We start from the raw sequence: 27878 nt of genomic DNA on the forward strand, positions 1-27878 counted from the left end.
CGGGGGCTCAGGCCTTAGGTGACTGGGCTTTGGAGGAAGGGACCCTGGCAGTCTGGGAGTCCAGGGGTAAGAGCCATGAGGCTCCCCTAGCCCAGGAGTTCCCTCTTGGCACCCTTCACTCTGCTTCTCATAAGAGCCTGTAGATGTTCTTGTTTCTTTAGCGGCCCAAGGTCTAACCCCTTTCCTCCGGCAGCTTCCCTGTGGGCCCACAGAAAAGAACAGCGAGGCCACGCAGCTGATGGTTAGTTGTTTTTTGTGTTTAATTTGTCTCTAACAAGCAACACCATCTGCCCACCCTGGCATGGGAAGTGGGTCCCGAGTGAGGGGGGCCTAGCACCCACTTTGGGAGTTGGAGGCAGAGACTTGGGAGGCCTTGAGGCTTGGATCCCCCCACTGGGTGTGAGTTATTTTTGGAGGGCACACGCCTGCCCCCAGGGTAGGTTAGATTTCATCTACTTGGCCACAGGCCCCTGGGAACAGCAGAGAGAGTGGAAGCCCTGGGGCTCTTGTCCTGGGACAGTTAGCAGTTTGGAGGTACCTCTGGCCCCCTGAGCAGTTAGAGATTAGGGGAGGCTGATCCTCGGCCCTGGGGGTGGTTAGAGCCTGCCAGGCTGTTAGAGACCGGCCACCCAAGCCTCAGCCCCTAAGAATGTTAGAGATTTGCTGGGGTCAGGGGTGCTGGGACCCCAGTTTTGGGAGGGAGTAGTTAGTAGATTGAGGAAATGAGCTCCCCAGAAAAGAGCTGTAAGTTAGAGGGGGCCAGGGTTGGTTGGGGCTCCGATGTCCCAAAGCTGGGCGTCCTGCCTGGGAGACGCGGCTGTCACTGGGGTTTCTCTCCCTCCGTGGTCCTGGCCTCCTCCTTGGTGGGAGGTGGAGACTTCCTGGGGGAAGCCGAAGTGGTGGGGTTGGGGGTCCCCGACCCTGACTGGGCATCTATGCTGGCATGCTCCTTCCGGACAAGATCCTCCAGCTCCTTCTGCAGGGGGCAAAGTTCACAGAGGTCAGAGGCCATCATGCATCACAGGGTCAGAGGACCTGTGGGATGGGGGTTCAGGGACTAGGCTCAGGGTGGGCTGGGGTGGCCCAGGCGCCTCACCTTCCATCCGAGGAGATCGGCAAGGGCCAGGCAGCCCTGGTCGCAGTCACCCAGCCAGGCCACGTCCCTGCGGGCGGGTGAGAGTCAGAGCTCCCAGGCTTGTCCCAGGACCCCGCCGGCTCTACGCTGTCCTGTGCCTTCGTGCCCTCCCTGCCACCTTGGCCTTGTCCCTCGTGGGCTCCATCCCCCACCGCAGGCCCAGGCCTCACCTGTAGGCCTTCTTGGAGTCGAAGTCCATGCCTCCTCCGAGGCCCATCATCATTCCTAGGAAAGGGTCGGTCTGTGGGGGAGGGGGTGCAGTCGGTTGGCGGCGGGGGTCGGGGTGGGGGGAGCGAAGAGCACAGACCCTGGAGCCAGGTGGCCGGGGTTTGAATCCCAGCTCTGTGACTTTGCTCAGGTGTCCTGGCCTCTCTGAACCTCCGTCTCCTTCTCTGTGGAATGGGGGTGATCATCCAGCCCACTCCCAGGGTTGTGCGGTCAGAGGGTTAACACGGAGAAGATGCTCAGCACGGCGTCTGGCAGGCAGTATGTTTTTTGCCTGCAGGAGGAAACCGCTGTCCCCAAGAGGGAGCCCCCTGCCTGGGAGTGAGGCCACCGCAGGAGAAGAGAGCCGAGCGAGGGAGCGGGTGACTCCTGACGGCACTGCTGCAGGCCCAGCGGAATCTAGCCCTGACTCTTCAGTCACGGGAGGCAGGACGTTCCCGTTTCGGCTTAAGTTGCTCTGAGCTGGGGTTCTGTCCCTCGCTTAAAAGGGTGAATCCCCCAGAGGCCTGTGGACTCCTGGAGCTGGGACAGCCTGGGACCCGACGCTGTGGCTTCCAGAATCCCCTGGTCTGAGCTGAGGGGTCCCACGTATTGGGATTCCCCAGAGACCCGTCCCCTGGTTCCCGAGGCCACAGGGGGCGGCACTGTGAGGGGTGGCGGGGGGTAGCTAAGAGGACTCACCTGGCCAGTCTTCTCCTTGTTGATGAGCAGGCGCGGCGTGGCGAGGGGCGCCCTGGGGGAGGGCGAGCCGAGTGGTGAGGGCCCGCCCCGGCCCCCGCGGCCCCCCGCGGCCCCCCGCGGCCCCGACCCCCCGCCTACTTGCTGACGAGGGACGCGAAGGGCTGCACCTGCAGGGAGGTGCCCATGATGATCAGGAGGTCCACCTTCAGGAAGTCCTAGGAAGGGCGAGCGGCCCGTGAGGCCGGGCTGCCGGCCCCCACCGCCCACTGCAAGCCCCCCGCAGCTGCCTGGGGGAGCCACCCCCTCCCGGGTGGGACCCAGGCCGCCCCCGCGCGGACCCAGACGAGGCGGCGGAGGGGACACTTACGGACTGCATGCAGGAGAAGAAACGCGCTGGGAGGTTCTCGCCGAAGAACACGATATCTGAGGCGGATGGACAGACGGACACAGGGGCGGAAAGAGGTGGTGAGAAAGCGGGAGACGGAGACAGGGAGGGAGGCAGAGGACAGGCGGGAGCGGAAGCCGGACCGAGGGCTGGGGCGGGAGTGCGGAGCGGCGGGGACAGGCACGCGCTCTCCCTGGGGCAGACTCCGGGCACCAGGGGGGCTGGATGGGTGGGAAGCGTGGCCTTCTTGGGAAGGGGTCCGTGGGTGAGGGGTCCCAGCCCCAATCTACCTGGGTTGGTCCCTGGCCCCAAGGCTCACCAGGCTTCACCACGCTCTGACATTTCTCACACTTGGGAATCACCTCGGAGAAGATCTTCTCTGGGCGCGGGGAAGGGGGAGGGAGAGGAGGAGGCTAAGTGGCTTTGGGCGGGGGCTGCGGCCCGCCCGCGCCCTACCGCCTTCCATCACTGTCAACACAAACACACCTCCGTCACGGCGGGAGCCTCCTGGGGTGTTTGCCCTGCTCAGGAAGGACCTCCCTTCTTAGAGAGCTGCCCCCGACCCCCTCCCCGCCCCGACGCCTGGGGTGGCCCCCAGCACCAGCCTCTGGCTATTAAATGAAAGAACAAAGAAATGAGCAGACACTTGCCCCTACGAGGGGCAACTGGGTTCCACCAACCCTCACCTGGGGCATCTGGACTTGGGAGTGAAGCTCTTCCAGTGGGTTTTTGAGGGCAGCCCTACTGCATCGTGGGGCAGAGAGGCCTGGTAGGTGCCAGGCCTCGTGGCAGAGAGGGAAGAATTACGCAGATAATCCTGGGATGGGGAAAAAACCTTAGGTCCAGGTGCTTCCCACTCTTGGGCTCTGTGACAGACCCCCTTTCCCAACACACACACACACACAGACACACACCCGTGCTTATGACAGTCCCTCTCCTCACTGCTTATTGATTAAGAAAGCTTGAAAGCATTCTGTTACTTGCAACCCACAGAATCCTGGCTTGTTCATTCAACTACCCACTCATTCCTTCAACAAATATTTACAGAGCACTGCTTTAAGGTCTGTCATTTACTTTAAAATATTTCTGCGTTGATGGCACATAATATCTTGTGGGCGATGCTTGTGCTACTGCTGTAAGGGAAACATAATGGGGTAATGTTCATTGTACATCACCCCCAGCTGCGTGCACTCGGGCTATTCAGGAATCCTCACTCCAGGGGCGGTCAGCTGGCATTTTGTCAGAAGGGCTACACTCCAGAGGCCCTACTATCAGTGCTGCAGCTGTTCTTATCGCACATGGACACCAGAGGCTTTGTGATATCAGCATAAAGGATGTCAGAAACGGGTCTCCATGGATGAAATAAGTGGCTTCTTAATTAGCACAATGGATGTCAGAAATCGGCTCTCACTGGCATTCGAGAAATGTGGATTGGCTGGATTTTTTTTTTTTCTCTTCTCTTTTTGGACACTCTGCCCTTATATGAACAGGGATGATGACATCAGCAAGGCCTGGAGCCTGCACCCTTAGGGACAATCCCCGATCTTCATTCCTAACCAGGGCTGTGCCCAGCTTCACATGCCACAGGTTCTGCTCGCCTGGATCTGGTTAATGGGCTGGTTGAATCCTGTGCTTCTGGGGCAGTGCTGTCCAATATGCTGCTTAGAGCCACATGTGGCTTTTAAATTCTAATTAATACAAATTAAAGATAGTTAAAACTTCAGTTCCTCAGGATCTCCCTGGTGGTCCAGTGCTTAAGAATCTGCCTTCCAATGGCAGGGGACACGGGTTCGATCCCTGGTCGGGAACTAAGATTCCCACATGCTGTGGGGCAACTGAACCCGCGCCACCACTAGAGAAGCCCACGTGCTGCAGCGAAGACCCAGCGTAGCCAAAAAAAAAAAAAAAATTCAGTTCCTTGGTCACATTAGCCACATTTTAAGAGCTCAATAGGGCTTCCCTGGTAGCACAGTGGTTAAGAATCCACCTGCCAATGCAGGGGACATGGGTTTGATCCCTGGTCCGGGTAGATCCCACATGCCTCTGAGCAACGAAGCCCAAGTGCCACAACTACTGAAGCCTGTGCTCCGAAACAAGAGAAGCCATTGCAATGAGAAGTCTGCACACTGCAACAAAGGGTAGCCCCAACTTGTCACAACTAGAGAAAGCCTGCACGCAGCAACAAAGACCCAACACAGCCAATAAATAAAAATTAATGAATGAATTAATTGAAAAAAAAAAACCGAGCTCCATAGCCCCGTGTAGCATGTGGGACAGTGCAGATATGTCACATTCTCCTCACCCCAGAAAGTTCTCTCAGATACTTCTGCTCTTTTTAGAATGTAGTTGTGTTTGCCTGGATGAGCTCCTCACGTAAGACTGGGTCAGAGCACCCAAAGGACCAAGAGCGAGGGTTCCATGACTCACAGGACAGGTTGTATGACCAAGTGGGAGCCGTCTGCTAACACACATCTCCATGTCTGGGGCCTGCATCCATTATAATCTGGCTGTGAGATGGCGGCGGGAGAAAGTAACCCCTACTGCCATCTCACATCTTTGGGGGCTAGAAAGAGCCGCAGAGCTGTGCAGGGCAGAGCTGGTGTCTGCACGTGGAGACCCTATCCCTGGAGAGCAGACGGGGCGGGAAGCCTGCCCTCGGGGATAACAACCTCCAGCCCCTCACCTTTCATCCAGCTTAACGTGTACTCCTGCCGGCAGACAGGGCTGATGCAGTGCGACGTGTAGAAGGTGCCGTGGGCCTCCACCAGATCCTCAGGTTCCAGCCCCGCCACTCGCTCCAGGGTGTCTATGTTCTGGAGGGAGAGACGGAGGGGAGTGGGTCAGAAGCAAACCTCCCCCCACCCCAGGGGGTATGTCTAAAACTCTTCTGTTCACCCTGAGGGTGCCTCTGAAAAGGTAAGTCATGGACACTTAAAGGCAGGGGCCCAAACTCAAATGTCTATGAGCCCACACCCACTGCCACCAACCAGCCCTGGCAAATTTGGGCCACTTTGCTTCCATTTTGCTGAATATGTGTTTTATTAGGACCAGACACTCTAGTGGCACCTGCCAGAAATTTGGTGAAATAAATGTACAAATCTCCAGTGTCTCCACTGTAAATGCAGCTCCCTCAGATATGGCATCCTTGTGCAGTACCCAACCTGCACAACTGTCTGTGGCAGCCCTGGCCAGGCATTAACATAAATAAATAAATCTAGAGGGTTTATTTTGTTTTAAACACACTGTTTTCCCATTAGTCAGGTTTCTTACTGTGGTCTGCTGCATAGATAGTATATTAACTTGTAGTCTTTTCAGACAGAGATACTTTCCCTATTCAACAGGCAAGAATATTCCTCTCTTTCACATAGACATTTGTGCTTTCTCCAGCGCCTCTAGAGCAGCTTTTGTTTGCCCACGAGGAATGCTGCTGAAGCAGGTGCTACTAGAGGACACTGGCGGACGTTACAGAGATGGCTGGGCACATGCAGCCCACAGCTGACTCGACAAGGTTTCCTGGAGGCTCCATGAACAACTGAAAGGATTCCCTTTCAAGGGCAGACAGCCCCAACTGCCCTCTCTGCTCTCAGCCAGTCATCAGTTTGTCCCCAAAACATGCAGGCAAGAGTCACTGTTTCCACACACTCTAGGGCTTTCCCTCTCCCCTCCTCTATTAGAAATGCTAGTTTTGCCTCTATTCTGACTCCCTCACACATGAGTAAGCACTGTACATGCAAATAACTAAGGGCTACCTACATCCTGTGTTATCCCTTGATGCCATTTTTTTTTTTTTTTTTGCCATGCCACGCAGCTTGCAGGATCTTAGTCCCCCAACCAGGGATTGAACCCGTGCCCTCGGCAGTGTCCTAACCACTGGACCACCAGGGAATTTCCTTTCGATGGAAAAACCACAAACAAACAAAAACGAACACGGCCGACCCGTATGTACTGGTATGAAGGGATCCCTCCAAGATGTTAGAAGGCCCAAAGCACAAAGGCAGTGTGTTCAGGATGTGGAAAAATCAGTATGTGAACGTGTGTATCTGCTTGCCTAAGTATGGAATAACTTCAAAGGAGACCCAAGAAGCAGGCTGCAGCAGTGGCCCCCAGGGAGGGAAGCCGGGGCTGGGGAATACGGCCCAAGATGTTTGCTGTAAAGGCCAAACAGCAATGAATGCGTGGTGACACACAGCAACTGACACCTGGCCTCAGCGTCAGGCAGGAAATAGGGCGTGGTGAAGGCGTGGGCCCTGGGCAAGGTGGGCAGCGGCCACTCAGCTCCAGCCAACCGCTCTCCCCCTGGGAAGCCACCCAGGGTGCAGCCAGCTCTTCCTGATTTTCAAGAGGATCCTGAAGTCTGGGTTTTCACCTGCAATCCCTTGATTTTTAAACCTTGGCTCACTTTTGGTTGCAACACATCATGTCTCTGACATGCTTTTGAAAAGTGTGACGCTGCTGCGTGGGTGCGGATACGGAACGGTCTTTCAGACGAGGGCTTAAGTGAAAGAAAGCCAAGTACAAACCCTATGCATGATGTAAATGCCATAGATATAGATTTAAAAGAGCGATAGGCTGGTTTGCTGCGGAGATCACAGTGACTTGAATGAAGGAGACAACTGTTCTGGTGTTTGAATGGATACTTGTGTTTTGAGATAAAAATAGCCTCGCGCATAGCTTCAAAAGTGCTGCATCGTCACAATTCAGAAAGAAGTGAAGACAATGTGTTCCAGAAAACTGGGTCAGTGACTCAAAAAAGTGGTTGAAGGTTGAATAAGAAGGTGATGAGTTTGAAAAAAAAAAATGGTTTCATGAAATGTGAGAGTGGAAAAATTTTATCCACCTTCGTGTATAATTTTGTCCACCTTCGTGTAACGTAATGTACCATTTCAAATATGTATGTGTACTTGAATCCATGCATGAAGTACTTCAAGTAGAGGGGAAATGCCACCACATTTCACACTGACCCCAGAATGCATTCACATTGGCTTTCGTGTAAAAATAGTCTGCAGCTGGTGTGCTTTCGTGGTTAGGGGCAGGGGTTTTTGCCTCAGACAGAGCTGGGATGCAAGCCCTCTGAGCAGCCCTGATGAGCCACTTGGTCCTGGGCCTGGGTTTCTCGTGATGGGACCCCTGTGACCTCATCCTGTCTGGAGGGTTTAAACATCATCTATCTGCTGCTCTCCAGCTCGAGTCTAGACTCCTGTATCCAGCTGTCTGCCCACACCCCCGCATGGTTGTCTAATGGGCATCTCAACCTCGATGCGCCTTCAACCAAACTCCTCCTCTGTCCCCCACACCTGTACGTCCCACCACCTCAGTAAAAGGCAGCAGGCGCCCAGGCTGAGAGCTGTCTAGTCGTCGCTGACTCCTCTCCTTCTCTCACAATCATTTCACATTCAACCCATCAGCAAGTCCTGTTGGCTCCACCTTCAAAACGGGTTCATAAGCTGCCCACTTTTCCCCTTTGACAGCCCCCTCCCTGGCGCAGCCTCCATCCTTCCTGCTTGGACCATCACTGCAGCCTCTTCCCTGGTCTCTGTACCCACCCCCACTGCTGCCACAGTCTGCCCCGACACGCAGCCAGAGGGACCCTGTGAACACCTGGGACAGGTCACATCCTGGCCCTGCCCAGAGCCCTCCTGTGGCTCCATCTCACTCCGGGGAAAGGACAAAGCCCTCCCTGTGACCCCCAAGCTCCCACATGGTCCATCCCGTCACCTCCCTGACCTCGTCTCCTCCATTCTCTGCTACTACTGTCCTTCTCGCTCACTCAGATCCAGCTTCTTAAACACGACAAATGCAGTCTCACCTCAGGACCTTTGCACTGGCTGTTCCCTTTGCCTGGGATGCCCTCTCCCCCCAGATGATCCCTTGGCGTCCTCCATCCCCTCCTACAAGTCTCTGTTTAAATGTCCCCCTTCTCACTGAGGCCTTCCTTGACATCTTGTTCACAACAGCACCCCCTCTCCCCATGTACACACAGGGCTTCTGATTCCCCTTTCCTGTTCAACTGTGCTCCACAGACCTCTCAGCACCAGACAGACTAGATACCAACTCATCCATCTCGTCCATTGTCTCTCCCCACACTAGCGTGTCAGCTCCAGGAGGGCAGGGACGTCTGCTCCCTCCGTCTACTGCCTGCAGGGCCTGGCACTGGGTTGGCATTCAGTAAACATTGGGACAGAGGCTGACAAACAGGTTTGCCAGCCAGGCCGTGGCGGGGGCAGGATTTCATGAAATCACGCACAGACGGCACTTGGCTTCAGGTGAGCTGTTCGTAACATGTCTGAGCCACGTCCCATGGATAAAGCTGACTCTCTGGGAAGAAATGTCAGGTTTATCCTGAGCTGGAGCTTCTCCTGGAAGGAGGAGGCTGTCCCCTCCCCCGCCACCACCACCAGCCCTAGGTGGGAGCACCCGGCCCCTTTTGAGAATTCTGGACCTAAAAAGAATTCATCCTCCCCCTGGTGGCCACTTCTGAGGCTGCAGGCTCCAGACTGCCAGGCTCAGGAAGAAAATAATAGAACACCTATTTCTATCCATGTGTTCTCTTTCTATTTCATAATTCTGGGTTCTGAGGTATGAATTAGACCAGGCATGGTATCATGCCTATAGTACATCATGTGGTTTCAATACGTATTTATTAAGCAAAGGTAGAGGCGCGAACACTCTTCACTATCAGGCATGCGAGACCCCAAAAGGCTCACTGATCAGGAAGCCAGCAGTGTGTGCTGTCCTTGCCTGGACCCCATGCGAGGCCCTCAGCTAAGCACCTGACACGTATGAGCCGTGGCTCCACGGTATGCACAAGGCATTTGTGCAAATTAGAAAAAGGTGCCCCTTCCTTAAGCGTTTATGGCCACCAGCCGGAACACTGTCAGGGTGTACCGACCACGTTAGATCAGGTCCCTTTGGAATCATCTGCTGGAAAACCCTACCACATATGACATCTACGGGGCCGATGGTGTCTGCTCAGAGAAGGGTCCTTTCTCAGTACTCCCGGGATGTCCCGGAGGGAGGTCACGGCCATGTCACCACAGGCCTGAGAGGGCGAAGCTGTCCTGGCCCGCCCTCTTCCGCCCAGGACGCCCGCGGTCCCGCCTACCTGCGTGTAGCAGCGCAGGAGCAGCCCTTTGTCCTTCAGCAGGCGGATGAAGTAGTGGCAGATGGTGGGCTGAGGGGAGCAATCAGGACAGCGCTGACGATGATGAAGGACACCCGAGCGCGCACTGCCCTGCGCCAGCAACCCTTCCAGGCACCACGCCTGTTTTCCCTCACGGAATCCGCACACCGACCGCGTGAGGCATGCCCCTTCATCAGCCCCATTTCACAGGTGAGGGAGCTGAGGCACAGAGCGCATGACTGTCTGGCCAAAGTCACCCAAGCCATGGAGTCGGGGTTCGCACAGAGGCGGCCTGGCGCTGGAGCCTGGGCTTTTACGTACATGGTTAACTCATTTAAGCCTCATGACGACCCTTTTCACGGACTATCATCAGCTTCATTTTACAGATGGAAACACGGAGGCTCAAGGACACAAGAACAGGAAATGAGAGACCACGATTTGGACCCAGGCAGTCTGGGCCCAGAGTCCATGTATTTTTTAAGTTTTTGACCACGCTGTGCGGCTTGTGGGATCTCAGGTCCCCAATCAGACACTGAACCTTGGCCACAGCCGTAAAAGCCTAGAACCCTAACCACTGGACCACCAGGGAACTTGCCCAGAGCCCATGTATTTAATGGCTATGTGGCATTTGTCTGAAGGGCCCTGTAGGGGACCCTTCCCGTGCCTGCTGGCCCCCAACCTTTCCTGTCCCCGCCTCCACAGAAGAGAGCTCACCTTGAACTGCCCAGGATAGAGTTCCTTGGCGAGGGCAAAGAAGGGCTCTGGATGTTTCTGTGGGAGAGAGAGCAGGAGGGTAGGTGGGCACCCAGATGCCCCTGGTGAGATGAGAGCTGGAGCCAGGTGGCCCCATCACCTCCCCCCGCCCCCCATCAACTACAGATGTTCCTCCCTGCAGGACACATACCTTGAAGTAGCCAATCTCAAAGATGGCCTCAGGGTAGGGAAGATGATATTTCTCCAGGTTGGCGTAGAGGCCCGTGTTTGGGGAGCGGAAGTCAGGGATGCCCGCGGCTGGGGGAGGAGGGGCGGGGGAGATCGATGAGGGACCTAGGCCCCTTCTCTACCACACCAACCCTCCCAGGCCAGGGCCTCCACACAGCTCCTCCCCAGCCCCTCGAAGGGGTGCCCCCAACCAGGGACTTGGGGGAGGGGGACACTTACAGGTGGAGATTCCAGCTCCTACCAAACAGATGATTCTGCGACCTGGAGGAGAAGAGTTTATGCAGTGCGTTGTTTTGGTTTTGTTTTGTTTTCGTTTTTTAGTTCACATTTGTTTATTGTTGTAACATGTTGTTTTGGACATCAAACACTGCACCAAAATATAAGCCATTTATCTTAAGACAGTTGTCTTTGCCATAAACTAAGTACTGAACTGATGTTTACAATGAACTTCTGACAACTTAAAAAACGTGTTAGCGGCACTACTGTCTAACAATCAAATATGTCCTCAGAGACTGAATGTGATGATTACATTAAAAGAGCAAAGTTTTCCCTTCCCTTTCTTACCTTTAAGACCTTTAAGACCACCCACAGCAGTCCCTGAAGCTGTTTACTCTGTTCTGGGCCCTGGGGCAAGCATTTCAGATCTCTGAATGGTTCTCCCAACCAACTCAAGGCAGAGAGGTGTTAACATCCCATTTTACAGATGAGGAAACTGAGGCTCAGATAGGGGAAGGGGTCACACAGTTGGCACTGATGGCAGAGCCAGCATGGGGTCAAAGAATCCACTGTTTGAAATTATACCAATATAGTAAGGTTCAAGAAAAGTCCACTTGGAGAGAAATTTCTCCTCCTAGCTAGATCTAGAGAAAAATGCATGAGATCTTAGTGACAGGGCTGGAGTGGGGGGGTGGGTGGTTCCCCTGGAAGAGCTGCAGGTTACTGTGAAAAAAATCTCTGGCCATCCCTCATCTTTTGGACACAATCGTGGATGGCCATCTATTTCTAGCGTACGATATACATCCCTTCATCTCATTCCTTCCCTCCATAATCAAACGCACATCAGCCACTGGAAGTCTGGTAATTTTCAGGTAAAGACCAAAGATTGGCCACTCTCAGCCCATGCCCAGTGAGCAGCAGAGTGCATAAGGGCTTCCAAGCCTGGCTCTCCTGCACATCAGCGGTTGGGGAAGGGGGTAGGTCTTAGTTCAGATCACCACTCTGGGCTTTAGCTTCCTGCTCTGTAAAATGGGTATAATCACAGTACTGACCTCGCAGGGCTGTTGAGAGAATGAATTCATTCCTGTGAAGCTAAGATCAGTGCCCAGCACTGATGATTCTTTGAGTCACTCGTACTCAACTTCTTTAGACCCATGATTTGTATACCTATAAGCGCTTTGCTCCCCCATTGTCACCAGCTTTTGGAAAAGAAAATCTGGGGACTTCCCTGGTGGTGCAGTGGATAAGACTCTGAGCTCCCAATCCAGGGGACCCGGGTTCGATCCCTGGTCTTAGAACTGGATCCTGTATGCATGCCGCAGCTGGGAGTTCTCACACCACAACTAAGGAGCCCGCGAGCCGCAACTAAGACCTGGCGTAACCAAATAAATAGATATTTAAAAAAAAATTGATGCTTAAAAAAAAAAGAAATGAAGATGGCGAGGTATAGTAGGGGTGGAATCATTTCACAAGCATGCAGGGCTGTACAGAAATAGCCTAGCTGCCTCTTCAGCGGCTGGCTGGCTGGCTGGCTGGCTGGCGGCCCTGCCATGCAGAACCCTTGGCATCTGCCCGTTGGCTGATGGACAGACATGAGTGTGAGGGCCTGTGAACTGGAAGCTTCTGGGGTGTCCTGGGCAAGGCAGGGCAGCAAGGGTGACAAAGGCTGAGGCCTGCCACAGCCAAAGCCCTTGGCTTTGTCTCGGGGTGCCACTGGACCAGGCGCAGCGGACCCAGTGGGGGCCACGTGGAAGGGAGCGTGCACTCTGGATTCAGGTGGCCTGGGGTCGAACCCTGACTCTGCCTCTGGCCAGAGGTGTGACCCTGTACTGAGTCACAGCCTCTCTGTGCCTCAGTGTCCTCTTCTGTCCAGATCATTCCTCACAGGTGTTATGTGAAGATCAAATGAGGGGATGTCTGTCAAGTGCTTAGCCCTGTGCCTGGCAAACAGTGAGAGCTCAATTCACTGTTATCATTATTATTATTATTATTACGACTATTTTTAAAAGATTTTTATTTTTGGATGTGGACCATTTTTAAAGTCTTTACTGACTTCGTTACAATGTTGCTTCTGTTTTATGTTTTGGTTTTTTGGCCCCGAGGCATGTGGCATCTTAGCTCCCCCACCAGGACCAGGGATTGAACCCGTACCCCCTGCACTGGAAGGCAAAGTCTCAACCACTGGACTGCCAGGGAAGTCCCCATTGCTTTTCCCCCTCATAGGCACCCTCCTGAGTCCAATATCCTAAAACCCAGGTGCAGGAGGACAGAAGGAACGGAAGCTTTGAGGTCACCGCCTGTTCTCTTTGGGGCCCACCCAAGCCAAAAGATGGCTGCAGACAGCTGCCCGGCCTGCCAGGAGAGGGGGGCTCAGGGCGGCCGGCCTGGCTGCCCGAGAAGGGAGACAGCAGCAGCTGGAGGACAGGGAAACTGGAGAAGATGTCCTCCACAAAAGGCTGTTCAGGACCCTCAAAGGGTCGATTGTTCAAGTCGAGGACTGCCAAGGGCTCGGTTTCTCAAACTCTGGTGACCTCAACTTGTGGCAAGAAATATAAATTCTGCGGTGACCTGGTAAAGAGGCACCTCTGCACCGCACCTGACAGAAGCCTCCTGTAATAATTGTCACAGGGAACACTTACGCAGCTCTTGCTCTGTTCCAGGCCCTGTTCCAGGCATTTTCATCTATGAATTTATGTAACCCCCTCAGAACCTGGTAAGGTAATTACTCTTATTAGCGTCTTCATTCTATCAGACAGGCCTGGCCAGAGACACAGTGATTGGCTCAAGGGTAGGAATGGGACCCAACCTGGGCCAGCCGGAGCCAATCTCCACTCTTTTGCTTGAACCACTGGGAGAAAGACGCTTTCTTCAGTGGGAGCCGCTAGGCTGGTGGAAATTGTATTTGCTGCTGCCAGGAGCTACCTTTACCCCAACACAGAGAAGAGCCGCACCAGAGAGGGTTCAGATTTTTGACAACAGCATGGAAGCGGCTGAATCCAGCCATGCTTAAAGTGGGGTTTCAGTGACAGGGTCAACACACTCCCTTTTTGGCATAAGCCAGGTTGAGTTGGGGTTCTTGTGACCTGCAGATGAAAGCTGTGAATGGCTGGGGCTGAGAAGAGGGAAAGGGGCCCAGTGCAGGCAGGGGACTTACAGCGCTCGCTCTGCATGTAGCGGGTCACCCCTTCCAGGGTGAGTTCGTCCAGCAGACGCTCCTTCTGGGTCCCCAGGCCCAGCGTCTGGGAGAAGAAATTCCGCAGGAAGTCCACTGGCCAAAGAGAAGAGAGACGGGAGCCAGGTGGGCGTTCAGTCAGGGTACACAGAGGCCCCGAGTGCCCCTGCCCAGCCCTGGGGACGGCCCCGCCACTGCCTTCCCACGACTGAAGGCTCAATGCCTGGCCCAGCCAGGGGCCTGCAGGCGCCGGCACTGCACCTGTTACTACATACTTTGTTATTACATACGTTGACTGTCACCCCTGGTGGAGGTGCGCACCCAGAGCCCTGCCCTCAGCCACGCCCCAGAACTGTGCTCCCAAGGAAGATACTCACTCTCTCCTTCTCCGCCAGCTGCTCCTCCCTCAGTGTCTGAATCTGAGTCCTGGAAGGGGTGGGGGTGGGGTGATCAGGCCCCAGAAGTGGGGTACGGGAGGGAGGGAAAGGGGAGGTGACACCCAGGTTTCGGGAAAAGGCTCTGGCTGGGGGGTGCGCCCGAGGGAAGTGAGGGGCAGAGGGCACGGCGCTGGGGGCTGGTGCGTGGGCTCCGACACAGGCTGCCTGCGTTGGAAACCTGGCTGTGCTACTTGCAAGGAGCACAGTCTCCCGTGGCAGACTCTGCTTTTCTGAGTCTCGGAGCTCCTCCTCTTAGAAATGGAGCTTGGAGGACACCCACCTCAGGGGGCTACTGTAAGATGAAGTGAGTTTCCCTCTGTGAGGTGCACAGAACAGCCCTGGGGTGGGGGGTGCTAAGTGCTCAGGAATCGCTGGCTGTCGCTCTTGTCACCTCCAGATGTCCTGTGTCCTTGCTTTGCATCCCCTCCTGTCCCCTGCCCTACCCAGTAGCCCTCTTCACCTAAATCACTCCTGCACATAACACCGGTAGAAACACCTCGGTCCTCACCCTGTGGCTGTCAGCCCTCCTGCTTGAAGCCCCCCACCCCACCTTTCCAACCCTTCCATCTCCTTTATCAACTCCTCCCCTCAGCCAAACTCCCAAAGTGTGGGTCTGGGACTCTGTCCTGGGCCTCCCGACTGTCTCTGTTCACCTTCCCTGGGTGGCCTCATCCACGCCACGGGTCTCAGCCTAGTCACCGATGATGTCACCTTTCTGTCTCCAGATCCACGGTTCCTGCAGCCTTCTGGATGCCTCCCCCAAGAGACCCCAGGACCCTCCCTCCCACCGTGTCCCAAACTGGCCTCAGCATCTCCCCTGAACCTGCTCCTCCTCCTGGGCCCCATCTCAGTGTGGCTTCCGGCCCCCAGTCTGCCAGATGCCTCCCGCCTCCCTCCCTTCCCCTCCTGCCGTAACATGTCCCCTGCCCAGGGCTCCACGTGGTCCAGCCTCTCCCTCCAGGGGCCCTGCCCCGGCCTCCGCCCTAGGCTGCCAGCGTCAGTCTCCACCTCTGACCTACTCTACTGCCTTCTGTGTGACGGCCTGTCTGGGTTGGCCTGCTCCCCTCCACGTCAAAGGCCCTTCTCTTTGGCTTCTTCAGTTTAATCATTTGATCACGAACACCTATGGAGCCCACCATGATGTCAACTCCAAGAAGGCCATTTCGAGGTCACCACTGGATGCCCAGCACCAAGAACAGGGTCTGGCACTTGGTGGGAGTTCCAGAACTATCCACCAGTGAACAAATGAACACCTGCTGTGCTGTGTGCTAGACCAGGCCCGGGCCCTGCAATGGACCTCGTAGAAATGCGGTTCTGGGGAATTCCCCGAAGGTCCAGTGGTTAGGACGCTGTGCTCTCACTGCCGAGGGTGCGGGTTCAGTCCCTGGTGCAGGAACTAAGATCCCACAAACCACGTGGCGTGGCAAAAAAAAAAAAAAAATCTGACCAATTCACTCTCCTGTTTAAAACCCCTCCAACAACCCCTCGCCATCACTCACAACTCTGGTTCTGAGCCTTTTTGAATAGAAACCTCCCTTCCAAATGTATTTGAAACTTTTCATTGCTTTAGGATTGTATAAGCTGTACAAAACCTTTGACCATTAGACAACGTATAACTTGGGGGCACTTGCCTCATGATTCCATCACCCACCCACCCCTGTGCCCCCTTTCAAGATAACCACAAGGAACAGTACAACTGGAGTTGGATCCCTGGTCTGGCAACAACTAAGCCTGTGCGCCACAACTACTCAGCCTGCACTCTAGAGCCCACAAGCCACAACTACCGAGCCTGTGAGCTGCAACAACTGAAGCCCAAAAGCCTAGAGCCGGTGTTCCTCAACCAGAGAAGCCACCACAATGAGAAGCCTGTGCACAGCAATGAAGAGTAGCCCCTGCTCACCACAAGCCCACACGCAGCAATGAACACCAAATGCAGCCAAAAAATAAAAAACAAAACAAAAACAAAATAGTACAATGGTAATTACTCCAGATTTTCTCTCTGCGGGTAAAACTCATTATTCCCCCAGAAGTGGGTCATACCACAGTAGGATGCTGCACCTTGCATTTTCGGCAAAACAATAGTGTCATAGACCCACCAGCTGCATACTGTTACATTGTAAGGATGCACCACAGTTCATTTAACCCATCAACAGACAGCAGTTTGGGCGGCTTCCAGTTTTGCTGTATCAGACAAAGCTGCAATTTACATCCTCAAATCTCTCTCTTTGGGACTGAGGATCCCTTTTTCACATTAAACCCTTTTCCCTGACAGTGGTCGTGCTTTGGGAGCCAGGCGAGGGAGAAGTCCAGCCTGAGAGGAAGCTCTTATCCCCTCAGTTGCCTCTGCTTGCATCTGTGGGGCGCTCTTATCATAGCTTCTACACTGCCCTACATCTGAACCGCGATCTCGCCTCTGTGGGTGGACTGGCATGCTTTCAGGTTGCAGACAGCAAGGCTCTGTGGAAGGATTCGAGGGCCCTGCCCAAAACGTGGGAGCAACTCTGCCTAAGGGGGAGCTGGAGGTGCTGGTGGGGCCTCTGTGAGCTGAAACTTCTGGGAGTCATTGTGCCGGGTGCCATGGGTTGCAAACCCGTCCCTGCTCTTCTAGCCATGGGACAGAGGACAAGTTACTGAACAACTCTGCGTATAATTCCTCATCTGTAAAAGGGCCACAGTAGGCCTTGCCCCCTGCAAGGATGCTGGGAAGATGAAATGAGATGATGCACATCGAACACTAAGCAGAGTACCCGGCTGGAGTAAGTACTCAATAAATGCTAACCATGCATATAATTAGCTGGACTTCCCGGGGGGCGCAGTGGTTAAGAATCCACCTGCCAATGCAGGGGAAAATGGGTTTGAGCCCTGGTCCGGGAAGATCCCACATGCTGCGGAGCAACTAAGCCCGTGTGCCACAACTTCCGAGCCTGTGCTCTAGAGCCCAAGAGCCACAACTACTGAGCCCGCGTGCCACAACTACTGAAGCCCATGCGCCTAGAGCCTGTGCTCTGCAACAAGAGACGCCACCGCACTGAGGAGCCCATGTACCACAACGAAGAGTAACCCCTGCTCGCCACAACTAGAGAAAGTCCACCTGCAGCAACAAAGACCCAATGCAGTCAAAATAAATAAATAAATTTATTTATTAAAAGAAAAAAGAATCCGCCTGCCTATGCAGGGGACAGGTTCAATCCCTAGTCCGGGAAGATCCCACATGCTGCGGAGCAACTAAGCCTGTGCGCCACAACTACTGAGCCTGTGCTCTAGAGCCTGTGAGCCACAACTACTGAGCCGGTGTGTCACAACTACTGAAGCCCTCGGGCCTAGCACCTGTGCTCCATAACAAGAGAAGCCACTGCAATGAGAAAGCCTGTGTGCAGCAAAGAAGACCCAACACAGCCAATAAATAAATAAATAAATATATTAAAAAAAAAAGAATATCATTAACTGACCACCCCAGCCACCTGATTACTGAACACATCACACTCTTTCATGCCCCTCAGTGTTTGCACAAGTTCTACCCCCTGCCTGGGTCACTGTTTCTCACCTTGCCTAAGAATATTCTAAATCACTCTACACTTACTACCATGTGCTGTATCTCAACCTGACACTTAGATGAGCCTGTGGATTCCTCCAGGAAAGGGACTGGCTGGAGTCTGTGTGACCCCATAAAGTTTACTCTGGGCTCCCAAAGTGCCCTGAGCTACTTTCATATCACCCCTTAGGGTCATTGTCTAGTCACTTGTCTGTGAGATCTGTGAGTTCAGGGACCAGATCTCTTCCACGTCCAGTGCAAATGAGGTTCAAAAGGGATGGGGGGGGGGGGGTGGTGAGGCAAGGAGTAAGGAAAGTTTGGAAGGGCAGGCCTGGAATTGAGGCTGCATACCCTTCTCTGACAGTCCCCAGAATCCACCATTCCCCAAGGAGGCTGAACCAGGAGGTGGGGTGAGGGACTAGGGCAGTGAACTGAGGGCCCTGGGGTATCTGTCTCCCCTCTGCCACCTCCCCCCGTGTGGGGTGTGGGAAGTCCATCTCTCTCCTTCCCTCCACCCTTCCCCCCATCTCACCTGAGCCTCCTGCACCTTCCCTGCCTGGGTCTCCACAGGGTCAGAGGCTGGGGGAGGAGGGGGAGCAGACGTGGTTACGGTGAACGGAGCGGTTAAGGGGGAATGAAGGGCTTCCAAGCAGCGCGGGGGAGGGGGGGGCAGAGGGGGTTAAGAAGACCCACCAACCTAGTTATATTGGGGTGGGGGTGGGGGTGTAAAAATGGAGCAGATAGAGGGAGAGAATGGGGAAAAGCAGATCTTATCAGAATGGAGAGTGCTGGGAGGAAAGGTGCTTAGTGAAGGAGAAAGAGGCTGGGACGCGAAGTTTTAGAAGAGCGGTAAGAAAGTAAAGCATACAGGACTTGGAGGAAGACTTAGGCGGAGTTAGGAAGGACACAGTAGTGTGTGAGTGTGTGCGAGGAGGGTTAGGTTTACAAGCAGAGGTAAGCGTAGACACGAAGAGAGAAGGTAAGAAGAGATACTCCGTCTGGAGGCGGGTTTGCAAGAAGAGGTGCGGGGGCGGGGAAGGGCGGGATGGTAGGTTTAGGAGAGAAAGGAAGAGATAGGAGGTGACATCGGGGGTCCCCTAGCATCCTACAGTTCCCGCTAACAACCAGGTACCCTTAGCAACCGGGACCGCGGCATTCTAAGTCCCTAGCAACGAGGGTCCTTAGCACCTAAGGTGCGAGAGACACGCGATCATTAATAACTTGGGGGACGTGGCAAACGGACCCTTAAAACCTCTCGACCCAGAAACCCACCAGTCTAGCAATATGGATCACTTTGCAACGGGCCCCCGAATTCCATTCCCCTCCATGTAGCCCTCATCTCCTGCCCCACCACGCCCGCCCTCGGGCCCCGGGGCCTGCAGCCCTTAGCCAGGCCCCGGCGCGGCCCGACCCTCCCACCAGGGCCCCCGACTCACGATCCGGCTCGGCCATGGGCGCAGGGCGGGGGCCCTCGGGACTGTCACCGACTGCTCTGTCCCGTGACGGCACCGGAAACAGGAGGGCGTCCGAGACAGGGAAAAGAACTACAACTCCCAGGAGCCATCGCGGCCGCAAGGCATCACAGCCGCAAACAACGCCCGGAGCGTGGCCCTCTGACGTAAGGAGGACACTCGAGGGCCGGACTACGAATCCCAGAGTGCCACGCGCCCGCAGCCATGTTGGTAAAGGGCGCGCGGAAAGAGTGGGAAAGGGTAGAGAGTCGCAGTCTATCTGAATACTCTGATTGGTCACAGTGTGGCATGGGGGCGGGGAGTTTGCTATTTAGCCCACTCTGATTGGATGAATCATGGGGGAGTGTTGGGGAATTCCCAGCAGGGCGGAAGCGCCAGAATTCCAGGCAGAGCCCAGCGACAGGCGAGCGGCCACTGGGGTCCCCTGAGGCTTTCGGGGCCATGGCCGGGGTCGCGTGCTTGGGGAAAGCTGCGGACGCCGACGAGTGGTGCGACAGCGGCCTGGGCTCTCTGGGTCCGGACGCGGCGGCCCCTGGAGGACCGGGGCTAGGCACGGAGCTGGGCCCGGGGCTCTCGTGGGCGCCCCTCGTCTTCGGCTACGTCACTGAGGATGGCGACACGTGAGTGAACCTTAGGCTGCCACACCGGGGCCTAGGATCCCTCATCTGACTCCCTATTAGTCTCTGATCCTGACTTCCCAACATCTCAATGCTAAATCTGCCTTCTAATGCTTGTCCTGATCTCTAACCCCCAAGTCTAACCTTTGATAAAATCAATATCCAATCTAATTTTGATTCTAACCTCTTCCTTTCGGAAACTCTGGTTCTCAGAGCTCCACGTCCATTGATTGATTCCACATCCAAAACTCGATTTGACCTTGCTGACCCCAGTCCTGAGACCTATGTTAGAACTGTAGCTCAGGCAGCCTCCTGACGTCTGACCTGCAAATAACATCTTTGATCCTTAGCTCCTATCTTAGGAGCCTTAGATTTTGGTTTCTGAAATTAATACTTGGCTTTTGACTCTAAGATCCCATCTTCTGAGCACTAATCTTCAAATCTTGCATTCAAAGAGAAAATGTAAACTCCATAACAGCAGGAATTCATCTGTTAAACAGTTATTTATGCAACACCTACAACATTTCAGGCCCTGTTTTAGGTGCTGGTGATAAGGCAGTGAAGAAAGCACAAAAACTTATGCCTTGTGGAGCCTCCATTCTAGTGGGGGTATACAGATGGAAGGGCAGACAGACTGACAGAAAGGAAAGGAGGAAGGGAGGGAGGAACAAAGAAGAAAGAAAGGGAAAGAGAGGGAAAGAAAGAACCAGAAAGCCACACAGACACAAAGTAAGAGAGGGAGAGAAGAAAAGAAAGATAGGAAGAAACAAAGATAGAAAAATTCAAAAACAAAAAAAAGGAAGAAAGAAAAATGGTATGTCAGAAGATAGTAAGTTCTTTGGAGAAAAATAAATCAGGAAAGTGAGACAAGTAGATTATCTGGGGAGATCATTCCAGGTAGAAGAAACAATGTCATAAAGGCCCAATTGAGGGAATGTACTTGGGGTTTTTGTGTGTTGTGTTTACTACTGTATCCGCAGTGACAGAACAGTGGCTGGCCCATAGGAGGCACTCAGGAAACACTGATCTTCTTAAAGAATCAGTTGTGGTTTCATTTATTTTCTCTATTGGGTTTTTTTTTTCTTCCTTTCTATTTTGTTGATCTCTGTTCTGACTTTCATTATTTACTTTCTTCTGCTTACTTTGGGTTTAATTTGTTCTTCTTTTTCTAGTTTCTTAAGGTGGAAACTGAGGTCATCGATTTGAGACCTTTCTTTTTTTCTAGTGTAGGTGTTTCATGTAAATTTCCCAGAGTAGTGCTTTAGCAGTATCTCACAAATTCTGATGTGCTGTGTTTTTATTTTCACTTAATTCAATATACTTTCTGATTTCTCTTTTGATTTCTTCTTTGGCCGGTGGATTCTTTAGAAGTATGTTATTAGTTTCCAGATATTCCAAATATCTTCCTTTTCTTGGTTTTTAGTTTAATTGCATTGTGTGTGCACTTGAAAAGAGTGTGTATTCTGATGTTTTGTTGGGTGTAGTGTTCTCCAAATGTCAGTTAGAGGTCATTTGATTTCTTTGGTTCTCCTGCTGTTCAAATCTACCATATTCTTGCTGATGATTTCTGTCTACTTGTTCTATCAGTTAATGAGAGAGGGGCATTGAAATCTTCAACAATAATTGTGGATTTGTGGATTTCCTTGTTGTTCTACCAGGTTTTTCTTCGTGTAATTTGATGCTCTGTTATTCGGGGCATGAAGGTTTAGAATTATTATGTCCTCTTCATTAATTGACCTCTTTATCATTATGAAATAATCTTCTCTATCCCTGGTAATATTCCTTGCTCTGAAATCTACTCTGATATGCAGATACTCACTCCTGCTTTCTTTTGACTGATGGGTGTTAGCATGGTATATCTTTTTCCATCCTTTGATTTTTAACCTATTTTTAAATTTATTTTAAAGGGCATTACTTGTGGGCAGCATATAGTTGAATTTTGCTTTGTTATTCAATCTGACAGTTTCTATCTTTTAATTGGAGTGTTTAGAACATTTACATTTAATTTAATTATTGATATAGTTTTGTTTATCATATCATTATTAGTTTTGTACTTATCTCTTCTTTGTTTACCTTTTCCTCTCTTTCTGCCTTTTGGGACAAGTAAATTTTGTTCCATTGCTTATTACCTTTAACTCTTGTTTTTATTTTAGTGGTTGCTCTGAAAGACAGGTTGGCAAACTATGGTCTCCAGGCAAAATCCAGCCAGCCACCTGTTTTTACATGGCTGTGAGATAGGAATGGGTTTTACATTTTTAAATGGTTGGAAAAAAATCAAAAAAAGAATAACATTTCATGGCAAGTGAAAATTATATGAAATCCAAATTTCAGACTCCATAAAGTAAGTTCTGTTGGAATCCAGCCACACCTATTCATTTACATATCGCCAATGGCTACATTGCATTCTGGACAGGAGAGCTGAGTAGGTAAAAGAGACACCGTATCAGACTTCCCTGGTGGCGCTGTGGTTAAAAATCTGCCCACCAATGCAGGGGAAATGGGTTCCATCCCTGATCCCAGAAGATCCCACATGCCGCGGAAGCAGCTAAGCCCGTGCACCACAGCTACTGAGCCCGCGTGCTGCAACTACTGAAGCCCCCACGCTTAGAGCCTGTGCTCTGCAACAAGAGAAGCCACAGCAATGAGAAGGCCACGCACCGCAGTGAAGAGTAGCCCCCGCTCACCACAACTATAGTGCAGCAATAAAGACCCAAAGCAGCCCCGCCCCCCGCCAAAAAAAAAATTATCAATAGCATTGAGAGAGAGAGAGAGAGAGAGACTGTATGATCCACTAAGCCTGAATTATTTATCTGTTCCTTTATAGAAAAAAGTTTGTTGACTCCTGCTTTAGGGCTTTATAGCATACCATTTTAACTTATTATGGTCTACCTTCAAGTAATATTGTGCCGCTTCGCATAGCATAAAAGGACCTTAGAATAGTGTATTTCCATTTGTCTCTTCCTGGCCTTTATTGTGTTGCTGTCATACGTTTCACTTATACATGTGTTATAAACTCCACCAGACGTTGTTATTATTTTTGCTTAAACAGTCAATTCTTTTTTAAAGATTATCTTCTAAAGTGATTTACATGTTAAGAAAGAAAAGCTTATGTACTTAAGCATATAGTTACTGTTTCCAGTGTTCTTATTCTGTTGTATAGATCCTTGTTTTCCTTTGATGTCATTTTCCTTTTGCTTGCGGGTTTCCTTGAACATTTCTTGTGGTGTGGGTCTACTGGTGATGAGTTCCTTCGACTTGTGTGTAGTTCAAAGCATCTTTATTTTGCATCTTTTTTTGAAAGATATTTTTGCTGGATTAAAGAATTCTGGGTTGACAGTCTGTCTTTGAGTACTTAAAAGATGTGGCTCTGTTGTGTTCTCTTGTATTATTTCCTTTGTGAAATCTGCTGTCATGCTTATTTTTATTCCTCTGTACTTAAGATATCTTTTCCTCTGGCTGCTTTGATGATATTTATCTTTATTGTTGGTTTTGAACAGATTTTTCATGATGGGCCTCTGTGTACTTTTCTTCATATTTCTTGCCCTTGGGAGTCATAGAGCTTCTTGAAGGCCTGCATTTATAGTTTTCATCATATTTGGAAAAATTTCTAGACATTACTTCTTCAAATATTTTTCTATCCCCCTGCCCCTTTAGGAACTTCAGTTACAGATATATTGGGCTGCTTGAAGTTGTCCCACGACTCACTGATGTTCTTTCCATTTTTAAATATTCTCTTTGTGTTTCAAGCTGAATAGTTGCTATTGTGAAGTCCTCAGGTTTGCTAATCATTTTTTCAGCAACGTTTGATCTGTTGTTAATTTCATCCAGTGTGTTTTTCATTTCAGGTGCTGTAACTTTCATCTCTAGGCATTCAATTTGAGTCTTTTTCTTTTATCATCCATGTCTCTACTTGTTGAATGTATGAGATACAGTTTTAATGTTCTCGTTTGCTAATTCTGCCGTCAGCGTCATTTCTGGGGCAGTGTCAGTTGATTGATTATTCTCATTATGGATCAAGTTTTCCTGCTTCTTTGTATGCCTGATAATCTTTGATTAGATGCCAGACATTGTGAATTTTTACCTTGTCAGGCTAGCTAGCTTTGTATTCCTATAAATATTCTCAAATATTGTTCTGGAATGCAGTTCAATTCCTTGTAAGTAGTTTGATCCTTTGGGGTTTTGCTATTAGGATTTGTTAGGTGGGTCCTGAGCACCCACCTAATCTGGGGCTCATTATTCCCCACTACTGATGAAGTAAGACCTTCTGGAGTATTCTACCCAATATCCTATGAATTGTGGCTTTGTCCTAGTCCTGGCCCTGTGTGAGCACCTGCCATATCTCTGTAATCCTTTTGGTTGGTTTTCCCCCAGTCTGAGGTAGTTTCCTTACACCCATGCACTGACCTACGTATTCTTCTAAATGCTCAAGGCCCCTCTGCTGATCTCTTGGGTCTCTCCCTGTGCAGCTGTCTCCTCTCTGGTTCCCTGTCCTGTGACTCCAGCTGCCTTACTCTCTTGAGACTTAGCTCTGCCTCCTCACCTCAGGCAAATCTGCCTGGGGTTCCCCTCTCTGCATCATGGCTTGGAAACTCTCAAGACAGAAAGCTGTGGCAGTCAACTGAAGGGCTCATCGAGTTTGCTGCCTGTTTCTCCAGAATCCCTGTCATTCATTGCATGATGTTCAGTATCTTGAGAACTGTTGTTTCATATACTGTATTGTGTCTGATTTTTTTTTTGGTTGATTGGAGATGGGAGTGAAATCTGGTCCATGTTGCTTCATCTTGAGAGGGAGTAGAAATCCCACTTAAAAATCACTGGGGACTTCCCTGGCGGTCTAGTGATTAAGACTCTGCTCTTCCACTGCAGGGCGCACGGGTTCGATCCCTGGTCAGGGAACTAAGATCTCACATGCTAGGCAGTGCTGCCAAAAAAATCCCCAAACCAAACCACACCAAACCAAACCACACCAAACCAAAACACTGATTAAACAGATTTGCTGAATTAACTCTCACCCAACCCTCCCAGATTCCTGACAGCTAGTGCCAGAACTGTGGTCATAATGCCTGGCACAGAGTAGGTGCTTCACGTTTGTTGAGTGAATGCATGCACGAGTACGTGACCTCATAAGAAGTAAAACAGGCAAACAAACAAACCAAAACCAAACCAAAACAAAAAAAACCAAGCAAACCAAAAAAAGAGTACTTGACCTCTGCCTTCTGACCCCTGTCCTGTCCTCAGGGCATTACACTTGGCGGTGATTCATCAGCACGAGCCCTTCCTGGATTTCCTGCTAGGCTTCTCGGCTGGTACTGAGTACCTGGACCTGCAGAATGACCTGGGCCAGGTGAGTCACGGTGGACAGTATAGGGCTTGGGGGAGGATTCCCGGCGTGACTCCTAACCCCTGCCTTCTGCCCCTGCAGACAGCCCTGCACCTGGCAGCCATCCTGGAGGAGGCGTCCACGATAGAGAAGTTGTACGCGGCGGGCGCCAGTTTGCTAGTCGCAGAGCGTGGGGGCCACACGGCGCTGCACTTGGCCTGCCGCGTCGGGGCGCATGCCTGCGCTCGTGTGCTGCTCCAGCCCCGCCCCCAGCGCCCCAGGGGAGCCCCCAACACCTACCTCGCTCAGGGCTCTGACCATACCCCTGACACCGACCACACCCCTGTTGCCTTGTACTCTGAACCTGACCTGGAGAAGGAAGAGGATGAGAGTGAAGAGGATTGGAAGCTGCAGCTGGAGGCTGAAAACTATGAGGGTGAGGGTCCTTAGCCACCGAGAAGGACCTGGGCTCGCAGGCAGGGCAACAGTGCCTGGCTCTTGGCTCAGCTCTCCTGACTCAAAGCCCGGCCCCTCAGGAAATAATACCGAGGCTTCAGGGACTCAGGCATCAGGACCAAGGACTCCTGCTCAGGCTCCAGCTTATTGAGAACCACAGGCCCCAGCCCATGCAGGACAAGGAAACTCAAGGGCCAGGCCCTCTGTGAAACTCTGGCAGCCCAGGTTCCCGGAGGTTGTCACTGGGGGTTAGGGACAGCCCTCCGCAGCCAGGCCTCACAGGAATAGACCCTGTCTACCCAGGGCCCTAGCATCTGAGTCTCAGCTCTCGCATCTCTAAGCCCAACTTCTTGGGACCTTCCACAGGTGGAAGGCAGGACCCAGTGTTCAGGGCCCGTCCCACCCCCCAAGGTCATAGGCCCTTCCACTACTCAGGACCCAGGAATTTGGGGTCCTGGTTCCTTGTGAAGTAAGAGCAGAGACTCAGGTCTCCTAGCCCCAAGATCCAGGCCTCCTGTTCAGAACCCCTGGGCACTTCACCCATAGGCTGCAGACATCCCACAGCCCAGGCATTGCCACTGCCAGCAAGTTCCAGACCACCTGAGACTTAGGCATTTGGGATGTAGGGGCGTCTTTGATACACCCAGGCATTCAGGAGCCAGACCCCGAACTCCATCACCGTCAGGCCACAAAACCCTCCCCCAGGATCGTGGCATTGGGAGCCCAGGCCCCTGCCCCCCCATCATCTGACATCAGTCACTCTGTCCCCAGGCCACACGCCACTCCACGTGGCTGTCATTCACAAAGACGCGGAGATGGTCCGACTGCTCTGGGAGGCCGGAGCTGACCTCAACAAACCAGTAAGCGGCCCTAGGGAGAAGGTGTGGCAGGGTGGGGGTCGTCCCCAAGTGGGGCAGGGTCTCCTCTAACCTCTCTGCTGCACCCCACAGGAGCCCACATGCGGCCGGAGCCCCTTGCACTTGGCAGTGGAGGCCCAGGCAGCCGATGTGCTGGAGCTTCTCCTGAAGGCCGGTGCCAACCCTGCTGCCCGCATGTACGGTGGCCGCACCCCACTCGGCAGTGCCACACTCCGGCCCAACCCCATCCTCGCCCGCCTCCTCCGTGCACACGGAGCCCCTGAGCATGAGGACGAGGACAAGCCTGGCCCCTGCAGCAGCAGTAGCGACAGCGAGAGCGGGGACGAGGGCGTGAGTCAGGAGGAAAGACCGGGGGGCCCAGCTGGGGGGTCAGGGTAATCGGGCAGGCGAAAGGGGGCGAAGAGAAATTAGGCAGTGCCTTGAGTCCGATGTTGGGCTACTGTGATTCGAGAACTCAGGCAGCAGTGCAGGTGATATCAAGCAGCAGTCAGGGGAGACATGGACGGGGTGGCGGGGAGAACTCAGGCCGTGGTGGTTGAGAAATTAAGGCAGTGGCAGAGGCAGAACTCAGGCAGAGGGAGAGAAAAGACCTCGGTCGTCGTGGTTGATAAACAGACAGCAGAGGGTGGCAGCATGGGGAGTTGTTTTGGGGGAGCAAGAGCTGGAGAGCTCAGGCGGTGGGAAGATGACCTTGGGCAGCAGTGATGGCAGCGGTGGGGAAAGACCTGAGTTGGCAGTGAGGAGGCTTCATTGGAGTGTCCCAGGCAGCAGAGACACTGCTGCAGGCAGGGGCTGTCGTTGAATGGTGGGGGTTGAGGAATTTGGGTAGAGGCAGAGGGAAGGGGAGGAGGGGGAGAACTCAGGCTGCGGCGGCTGAGGGACTGGAGAGGTAGCAGGACTGGAGAGGCAGCAGGGCTGGAGCCCAAGCAGCAGCGCTGGGAGAACACAGGTGACCTTGAAAGTGGTGGTTAGAGAACTCTGAGCAGGAAAGTTGAACTTGGAACGGGGAACTTGGGCTTCAGGCAGCACCCGGTTCTCCAGGTGGGTGGGAGAACTTGGGCAGCGGGCAAGGCAGCAGCCGCCTGAGCACCTCTGCCTGGCTCCCTCTGCCCCCAGGATGAATACGACGACATCGTGGTCCACAGTGGCCGGAGCCCAAACCAGCTACCTCCCACCCCAGCCTCAAAACCTCTCCCTGATGACCCCATCTGACTTAATTGTTAATAGTTTCCAATTTAATAAAAATCCCAGTTCTGACAACCAGTGACTAGACTGACGGTCGCCTTCCCC

General features: G+C 52.6%; 2 protein-coding genes across 9 annotated transcripts; one reads left to right on the forward strand and one right to left on the reverse strand.

Annotated features, from left to right (window-relative positions):
* Positions 1–238: 238 nt before the first annotated feature.
* On the reverse strand, positions 239–19405 carry SIRT2 (sirtuin 2). 6 transcript variants are annotated; one of them, XM_057711189.1, is made up of 16 exons: positions 19282–19381; positions 18378–18424; positions 14254–14302; positions 13859–13972; positions 10708–10749; positions 10451–10557; positions 10261–10317; positions 9529–9597; positions 5110–5239; positions 2746–2805; positions 2409–2464; positions 2180–2256; positions 2042–2093; positions 1306–1376; positions 1097–1163; positions 239–976 (listed from the first exon to the last, which is right to left on the reverse strand). In XM_057711189.1, exons 1-16 carry the CDS (start codon positions 19295–19297, stop codon positions 821–823), a joined length of 1170 nt encoding a protein of 389 aa, XP_057567172.1. In that variant the 5' UTR covers positions 19298–19381; the 3' UTR covers positions 239–820. The 6 variants fall into 6 exon arrangements, with proteins under 6 accessions (XP_057567172.1, XP_057567169.1, XP_057567167.1 ...); XM_057711186.1 differs by lacking the exon at positions 18378–18424 and having other exon boundaries at positions 19282–19405; XM_057711184.1 differs by lacking the exons at positions 18378–18424; positions 19282–19381 and adding an exon at positions 15118–15174.
* On the forward strand, positions 19387–27848 carry NFKBIB (NFKB inhibitor beta). 3 transcript variants are annotated; one of them, XM_057711192.1, is made up of 7 exons: positions 19497–19523; positions 19662–19937; positions 25173–25278; positions 25357–25690; positions 26482–26570; positions 26661–26918; positions 27705–27848. In XM_057711192.1, the coding sequence occupies exons 2-7, from the start codon at positions 19759–19761 to the stop codon at positions 27798–27800; spliced, it is 1062 nt and encodes a 353-aa protein (XP_057567175.1). In that variant the 5' UTR covers positions 19497–19523; positions 19662–19758; the 3' UTR covers positions 27801–27848. The 3 variants fall into 3 exon arrangements, with proteins under 3 accessions (XP_057567173.1, XP_057567175.1, XP_057567176.1); XM_057711193.1 differs by having other exon boundaries at positions 19506–19523; positions 19682–19937; XM_057711190.1 differs by having other exon boundaries at positions 19387–19937.
* The last annotated feature ends 30 nt before the right edge of the window (positions 27849–27878 follow it).

The sequence above is a fragment of the Hippopotamus amphibius genome, chromosome 16, assembly GCF_030028045.1.
Source record: "Hippopotamus amphibius kiboko isolate mHipAmp2 chromosome 16, mHipAmp2.hap2, whole genome shotgun sequence".
Lineage (NCBI taxonomy): Eukaryota > Metazoa > Chordata > Mammalia > Artiodactyla > Hippopotamidae > Hippopotamus > Hippopotamus amphibius.